This window comes from Rhizophagus irregularis, chromosome 24, assembly GCF_026210795.1.
Source record: "Rhizophagus irregularis chromosome 24, complete sequence".
NCBI classification, from domain to species: Eukaryota; Fungi; Glomeromycota; class Glomeromycetes; order Glomerales; family Glomeraceae; genus Rhizophagus; species Rhizophagus irregularis.
In genome coordinates, this window is record NC_089452.1 from 1,571,080 (window position 1) to 1,580,122 (window position 9,043).

At 24.5% G+C, this 9,043-nt stretch overlaps 2 protein-coding genes across 2 annotated transcripts; one reads left to right on the forward strand and one right to left on the reverse strand.

The window, feature by feature from the left end:
* Positions 1 to 379: 379 nt before the first annotated feature.
* On the reverse strand, positions 380 to 1,906 carry OCT59_016042 (uncharacterized protein; the record flags this gene model as incomplete). The annotated part of the gene is made up of 1 exon (XM_066132214.1): positions 380 to 1,906. The coding sequence occupies one exon, from the start codon at positions 1,904 to 1,906 to the stop codon at positions 380 to 382; it is 1,527 nt and encodes a 508-aa protein (XP_066003223.1).
* A 3,922-nt stretch (positions 1,907 to 5,828) lies between these two features.
* Positions 5,829 to 8,018, forward strand: OCT59_016043 (uncharacterized protein; the record flags this gene model as incomplete). The annotated part of the gene is made up of 5 exons (XM_025333678.2): positions 5,829 to 6,065; positions 6,152 to 6,224; positions 6,315 to 6,487; positions 6,584 to 6,944; positions 7,015 to 8,018. The coding sequence occupies 5 exons, from the start codon at positions 5,829 to 5,831 to the stop codon at positions 8,016 to 8,018; spliced, it is 1,848 nt and encodes a 615-aa protein (XP_025185936.2).
* Between the last annotated feature and the right edge of the window lie 1,025 nt (positions 8,019 to 9,043).

Consider the following 9,043-nt stretch of genomic DNA (forward strand, 5'->3'; position numbering starts at 1 on the left):
GACAAGATAGGATAAATGTGTTGAATATGAGAAAATAGAATAAATAAAACTGTTTTACAAATTCAAAAAATTAGGTAAGTAAAAAATAATAGCAGAATTTGTTTACTTCATAATTATATTAATATTTCAGCATACAATAAATAAGTTTCACTAACTATTTATTGTTATATATATAATAAATTTGCTTCGTTCAAATTCTTTTTTAGTGAGATGAAAATATGAAATGCATAATATTCTAGATTAATAACCCCAGATTATTTTTATTATAACTAAGTTAATCAAAAGTTATTGAGATTATTTAGTCGACTCATATTTAATAGCATAAAGCATAACAATATCTTACTTGAAATTTCCAATTATAAAGTATACCTAAGAATATTTAATCCCCTAACTTCTTAAGACAAACACCTTGATTTTCTAATGATCTAATAATTTCCCTTTCTTCTTTTGACCAATAAAACTCATGTTGTTTAATTTCCAATATTTTTAAAGAATTATGAACTCTTTGATAATTATCTATACATTTTAAAAAATCTTTTCTTGAAAGATTATTATTATGTAAATTGATAGATAATTTTTTTAAATTTGCTTTACAATTATTAGTAAAATATTCGAAATAGTTAAGTAAATTGATACCATAGAAATCAAAATTAAATGATAAATTTTCAACAGACTTTAAATAATCTCCCAAGGATTTTAGTAATACTTGATTATCAACTTCAATTTCAACTAGTATATCTAGAGTTTTTAATGGTGTTAAATCACAAATTAATGGAATTATTAAATGATATAATGATCCTGATAATCTTAAGATATTGATATTTGGACAAGATTTTCTCATTATTTTAACTGTTTCAATAGTAGCAACATTTGAATATAATTCAACCAATGCTTCGCCACAAAGTGAATTAATCATTACAATAACTTGTAATAGATCATAATTATCAGTATTATGTAACCATGTTAATCCTTTAAGATGAAATTCTCTCTTAGACAAATCTTCACAATGTTTTATTGTAAAATTATTACAATAAAACATTTTAAGATATTCTAAATTTTTTAATTTTGATATCAATAAAAAATCAACCCCTTTAAAGCTTATTCTATCAAATGTTAACCTTTTTAAAGTTTTTGATCGAAATTTAGAGGTATATATGATAGTTTTAGATATATCTTCTATATTATGAGTTATAGTATAACAAATAGATAAATTATTTATAGGTTGTGATTTGATAATATCTAAAATTGGTAAAAGAATTTCATTTCTTATTTGTAATAACCATATTTTAAATCTAATGATTCCATTACAGACTTTAGATAATGTTCTCAAAAATTCAATTATATTCTGACTTTTTATAGAATAACTTATTATTTCCAATTTTAAAGATCTTAAATTTGTAATTCCTGGGTTATAAGTTGTAAAAGTGGAAATATTTGGTAAATCATAGCTTCCATAATCCATGAAAATGACGAATTCCTTTAAGTTTGATCTTGCTCTCATAAACATATGATATATAATATCAATCAACTTTTGAATTATAATGTCTTGTTGAAATGTAGGAAGTACTATTAATTCAAATTTAAGCCACTCTAATATACCTATTACACAATTACAATGATCAAATTTTTTTACAAATTTTTCATATTCAAATAAAGGAGGTTGATGAGAAATATTTATTCCATAAGGAATTAATGAAGAAATCTCATCCTCGTTAAGACACTTTAATAAGGTATTTATTAATAGAAAACCATTTATGCATGACCATTTAAAAGGATTCCTCCAAATTATGGGGATAGAATGTTTACAATAATATCTATTTACCAATAGACATTTATGTAAGGTACATCTATTTAGAAAGGAGAGTACATTATTAAAACATTCATCGGGTAATGAAGGTAAAGGCATCTTGAAAGAGAATAGAATTTTTTCGAAATAAAAAATTGTAAAAAAAAATTATTCGGTTTATTTAAAAATTACCCCTTTTTTATACTATTTTTAAGGTGGCACCAAAGTTTATCCTTTATCAGATAAAATTATATCATATATCATATGATTATAGCTTAATAAATCTATAAAACACATGTATTATAAACTGAATTATGTAATATAACATGTAATTTATTAACGGAGTTTAGCACAATTTGATCCTCTATAACTCTAATAGGCTTGGAAAGAGTTTTACAGACGGTAATATACTTGCCGCCCATTTAAATGGGATGGGAGTCCCATCCCATCCCATCCCATTCCATCCCAAATCCCAAATCCCATTCCCATTCCAATCCCAAATCCCAATCCCAATCCCATCCCAAATCCCAAATCCCATCCCAAATCCCATTTCCTATAATTTCAGACAAATTTTATAATTCCGGCCAAATTTTCCTTTTTGGGCACTTGAGTAACGTTACACAATCCAAAAAAGGCAATTTTGATTCTCATCAAAAACGGGGAAATGAGTTACACAATAATCCAAAAAAGGATATTTTATGTCGATCACTTAATTCCGGCCAAAATTAAAAATTACGTGACTCCGGCGATAAATAGCAAACTCCTTTTTTATTAACATAAAATTTTTTCAAATATAATACTCTTTAATCTAAGAATTGATTAATTACAGATTATATGATAATAATATGAATGCTTAATAGGTTAATACTTTACAAATAATTAAATATACAAAAAATTATAAATAAATCTCTTTAAAGATATTATATCTTATACTGTATATGCTAATAATTTAAATTTAAATTAAAAAAATTAGAAAATTAAATCCATTTTTATTGAATACCAAGCCATTTTAATTAAATACTATGTTAATGAATTATTATTTATTATTTTATAGATAAATTTTTTATTATTTTAATAGATAGGTTAAAATAAAGTTAAAATATTACATTTTTGTTATAAAAAATTTATAATTTTGTAATGTTTTTTTTATAATAAAAAGGCAAATGCAACAATAAAAAATTAATTCCAAATATTTCTTATTTAATTGATATTACAGGACCTCAGACATCTATTATAGAATTCATAATGGCTTTTTGCAAAAATTAACCTAATCTGCTCTTTTTTTTTATTATTTCTTGCAAGAAATATTTTTATTTTATAGAGCTTAATATTAGCTACAAATTAAAAAAAAGTTTATCAAAATTGGATCACTGGATATTGAGAAAATCGCAAAAAACTAATTTGAAAAAGGACCGTAATACTAGAGCTGTAATTCTGGCCGGAATTATATGATCGGCATAAAAATTCCTTTTTCGGAATGCTTGTGAAACCAAATCTCCCGTGGGAAGAAAAATTTCCTTTTTTGGAATTTTGTGTAACATCACGTGATAGATAGACCAATGGGAGTAAGGTTACACAATATACATGTATAAGATTAATGGGATATGGGATGGGATATGGGATATGGGATTGGAATGGGATTGGGATTTGGGATTGGAATGGGATTATGACAAATGGGATGGGATAAATGGGATATGGGATGGGATATGGGTGGGATGGGATATGGGATTCTCCCAATCCCATTTATATGGGCGGCAAGTATAGACGGTAATTTATATTAATTTTGTTTAATAATCAATTTAAAAACTCAGCGCACTATTTTGTAATTCACAAATTGAAACTCAACGGACATATTTTTATAATAATAATCGTTGTAATTAATTTCGGTCGATTATGAAATTTTGGTACTGATTTCTTAATTGATTTATCGCTTTTTCATACTGTTTTACAAAGTTTCCATTCTTCATCTAACCAAAATTCTACTACATAAAATTTTAATATAAAAACACAAAATCGGATTTTTTTTTGTTATTCCTAATAAATTCTGTTCGATATCATTATTTTCTCCCTTATTTCTAATATTGAATAAAAAAAAATTATGAAATATATGTATAATATTGAATCTTATGTTTACTAATAATTGAAAAACCTTATTCCTTCTTCTTCGGTACTAAATATTTGTTTGTATAAATCAATAACCATTTCTTTTTAGATTAGCTTCACATTTACTAGAAAGATATTCAAAACCAACGCAACAAAATATTGATAACAAAAATTCAATGGATAATAAATGATCATTAGTAATTTTTTCCAACTTTAATATGTAAAGTTTTTACTAATAACAAGTGTAATGATTGAACATGAAATTTTTCTCTATGAAAATGACTTTTAATTTTAAAATTATATTTGGTAAAGGATCTTTTACTATTTTGACTAATTAACTATTGTAGTAACTTGTGATATGTACCGTTTACTTTATTATTAATATATTTGGTGATATTAATGATAAACAAATCTTTATTATCATTTTTAACTCTAAAGATTTATATTATAATTTGCCTTGAGGATATAATTCTTGAATTATCAAAAATCTTTCATATTGAATTTTGTGTGGAAAATATAGAATCTGAAAATTCAAAATCCTTTCATTGGTGTCAAAAAGCAGCAGAAATTTAGTTTCGAAGATAAATTACAATGTTAATATACTGTAAGTGCTATTTATTTCTCTCACAAAAAATTTGAGAAAAAATAAATTTAAACACGATAATTCTTATTATTCTAATTCTTTGAGAATTCTTGAACTTTGTAATTTGTGCTTTAGTTATTCAAACAATTTCGATTCTTATTAATCTAGCGGAATTAAAAATTTGTTTTTATAGTTTGTTTAAAATGAAAATAATATATTTTACCAAAAAAATTGGCTGTAAATCATCATCATCCTTATTCATTTAATTGATGAATGGAAAATTTCTAATTTGGAAATTGAAACTTTCTCAATATGAAAGAAATGAAAAAAATCTCTAAATTTTTTTTTAAAAAAGTAAACGTTTATTATATTTATATTATTCTAAACAACAATATAAATGTAAACTTTGTAATGATACTTTTTTGATAAATTAGAATACTCTTTCTTCCATCTTATAATAAAACATTTTAAAAAAAATTCCAAATATGTTGTTGGAATGATTGTGATAGGAATCATTTATTCAATTTTATTCAAATAACGTAAAAAAAAATTTTATTTATCATGATTTTCTTTCTATGAAAAAAGTTGTATATATTCTAATAATAGAACCGAAAATAATTGTGACTTATAATACTTTTAATTGAAAATATTAATACAAATTATAGTATTTTTTCAATATACCTTCAGGACTAGGGAGTTTATCTTCGTTATCTTCGAATGGAAGTTTGAGAGTCATCTGACCATCAAAATAATAAAAAAATTAATTTTAAGACTAAAGTTAAAAAAAAAATCATAATATTTTTTTTGATAATCTCTTATCAGATTTATTTTTTATGGAAAAAAATTTTTCTTAAATCTTGCAAAAAAATAATAAATTGACGTTTTATATGTAAATTACTGCGGACTTCCCTAGCGTAACCTGAAAAAAATGTCCCGAAATGGCCGGCATTACGCAACTTGACTGAAATTAAGTGTGGCGCACTTGTACTTGTGACGAATAAGATGTGACGAATAAGTTTTTACCTACTCGAAAAAAACAAGTCCCTCAGATACTTATAGAAAATGGAAACGCAGTGGGGTGTGACGGTTGTGACAAAAAAAGTCACGTGATTTTTCGTGACATTTTTTTCAGGTTACGCTGGGAAAGTCATTACTGCGGTACTGCGGTACCATGGCTGTAGGTATTGACTTTTTTGTTTGGTAATACTAAAAATCACGCTGTACGTTGTGCGACTATTCGGAGAAAAAAAATTTATATAATAGGCATACACAATAAAACTTTAACAATTTTTGCTTTTCATTTTTTTTTAACTTTCTGTTAGCTTATTATTATTCAATACGTTCGATAATATCAAAATGCAAGATACCGAAAATACAAATAATACAAATGAATGGGTTAATTGGATTGAAGAAGCTGTTGATAAAGAACATTTAAAATTTTATGAATATGAAGATTTTAATAATATTCAACATATTGGTACTGGAGCTTTCGGAAACGTATATCGTGCAAATTGGAAAAATTCAGGAAAACTAGTTGCATTAAAATCGTTTATTAGTCTTAATAACCTCACCATGAAAGAAATCGTTCGTGAGGTATTTTAATGCAGTATAATACATTTTTTTTCGTCCATGAATTTTTATCTAATATATTTATTTCAAATATTTTATTTTTTATTCAGTTAAAAATTCAACGCAAAGTTGATTTCCATGATAACATTATTAGTTGCTATGGAATAACAAAACTTGAGTCAGGTATTATTAACATCACCTTGATAAATATAATATTCTTTAATCGCAAATTTTACAAAAGTTCATTTAGTAATTACTTCTTTTATTCATTAGAAAATCATAATAATTATCGGTTAGTATTGGAATACGCCGACGGTGGTACTCTTCGAAGTTATTTAAAGAAAAATTTTAACAAGCTTACTTGGGATGACAAATATAATATGGCATACCAGTTATCTTGTGCCGTATCATGCTTACATAACGAAAGAATAGTGCATCGTGATTTGGTAATTTTATTTAACCTTATTTAACCATTAATCATAATGTATTTGTATTTTTAATTTTAAAAAAATTTTGAATATATATATATGTTTCTTTAATAGCACTCCTGTAATATACTAGTCCGTAATAACACAATCAAATTAGCAGATTTTGGATTATCTAAAAGAATTGGAACATCATCTAATTTTCAATCTAAATTATTTGGTGTGATTCCTTATGTCGATCCAAAAAGCTTTAGTAGACGAAGAAATAATAATAATCAATCAACTCAAATGTTCTCATTAAATGAAAAAAGTGATATTTATAGTATAGGCGTATTATTTTGGGAAATATCTAGTGGGCAGCCTCCTTTTTATGTTGAGGATGAAGAATATGATATTGGTTTAGCTGTGGAAATTTTACAAGGTCTTAGAGAAACTGTTGTTCCTGATACTCCTGAAGAATATATTAAAATTTATACCAGTGAGTAATATTTTAATTTTTAAATTTTATATTCTAAATATTATTAATTCTAAATTATGTTTGGTTTTAGAATGTTGGGATGGGGAACCAGATAATCGTCCAACTATATATCAAGTAGTTGATTGGCTAAGTGCAATAATTACAAAATCAGATGTAATAGTAGATAACCATCAAATGTCAAATGAACAAGAAAATGATTTTTTTATAAGTACTAATAATTTAGAATTACGAGATTTATCTCAACTTATTCAAAATTTTGATAAAATGAATACTAAAGAAATTGATTCTATGGCAATATCAAGTAAACAAGAAAATCTTTCAACTGAAAAAGATTTTAACATTATAGTTGATGAAATAAATGATTTTTTTTATAAATTAAGAAATAAAGGAATTGATGTGAAATTAGAAAAGCAGCAAGTTATTGAATATTTTAATAATCATAATTTAAATTCACAAGAATTTTATAATTGGTTATTAAATAATCAAAATAGTTCAAATTCTATTTTTATCCTTGGATATTTTAATTATCGTGGAATTGTAACAAGTGTAAATTATGATAAAGCATTTAATTTGTTTATTAATGCATCAGAAAAAAATCATACATTAGCACAAAATTTTGTTGGTTTGTGTTATGATCATGGATATGGAACTATAAAAAATGAAAAATTAGCTTTTGAATATTATGAAAAAGCTGCAAATAATGGAAATATAGGTGCAGTGTATAATCTTGGTATTTCATATGAAAATGGAGAGGGTATTGAAAAAGATTATAATAAAGCTTTTGAATTGTTTAAACAATCAGCTGAAGCAGGACATATAATTGGATTAATGATGTTGGGATATTGTTATGATGAAGGTATTGGAACTAAAATTGATAAACAAAAAGCATTTGAATTATATCAAAATGCTGCAAATTTGGGAAATTATATGGCACAAAATAATCTTGCTTTAATGTATGAAGAAGGAGATGGAATTGCAAAAGATATAGATAAAGCGATTTATTGGTATGAAAAATCTGCCAAACAAGGAAATGAAAAAGCAAAAAATAATTTAAAAATACTTCGAATAAAATAAGTTTTTTAATAAACTTTTCTCATTCAAATTTTAAAATTTTAGATCATTAGTTTACAGTATTTATTTTTATAAAAATTTACAAAATAGTAAATACATTGCCCTAAAATAATGATAGTTAAAATTTTTACCTATTTTATTATATATACTTTCTTTTATAATTTAAACATAATTGTAAGAAGACATTTTTGATCTAACATACCTATTAATAATGGAAGCACATTGAGACTTATCACGAACCTTCAATTTTTCAACAGATTTTCTTTTTGTTAACTACAAAAAATTATAGCCAATGAAAAAAATGAATAAATTTGGCAAGAAATTTATTAATCAGAATTTTTTTATTTATAATATAATAATTGAAATACTTTATTTATTATTATCTATAAATTACCCTGATTTTTCTATTCCATCTATTATACAATATATAGTCTTTTTTTTTCAATAGGATCCATTTGATAGTTTTTTTTTTTTTGATAACTGAAGGCCCATATGAAAAAATGAACACTACATTTCTTTAAAACCCTTATGAGTATTATTTTTACTAAGACCTTTTTAACCAAAATTTTTAATGATCGTATCTTTTTTTTCAAAATTAGAATTTACAAAATCATCATAACTCTAAATTAATGCAACTATAACTAATTATAGTGAGATATTGAGAAATTTTTTTACAAAAGAAGAATAAAGACATGAATATTTGAATTTATAAAAATTCTTTTTAGAGAAAATAAATTAAAAATAGGAAACGATTTCCAATTTTATTTGAATTTTTTGAGTCAACTTTTTTTTATTATGAAAGAAATTAAAAATGGTATGTGATTTCATAATGATGTAGTTAGCCAAAAAACAGGGCCTAATTCCTGATTGCTGATCATTCGGACCCGGTTTAATCGCAGAAAATCCCTTGGAATTTCAAGACTAAGGTTGCCTGCCTAAACCTCTCCAAAATCCTACGATTCATTTCTCCAAGATTTTACTATAGTTTTATTATAGTTTTGGCAAGATTTCAGCAGTTTTGGCATTTA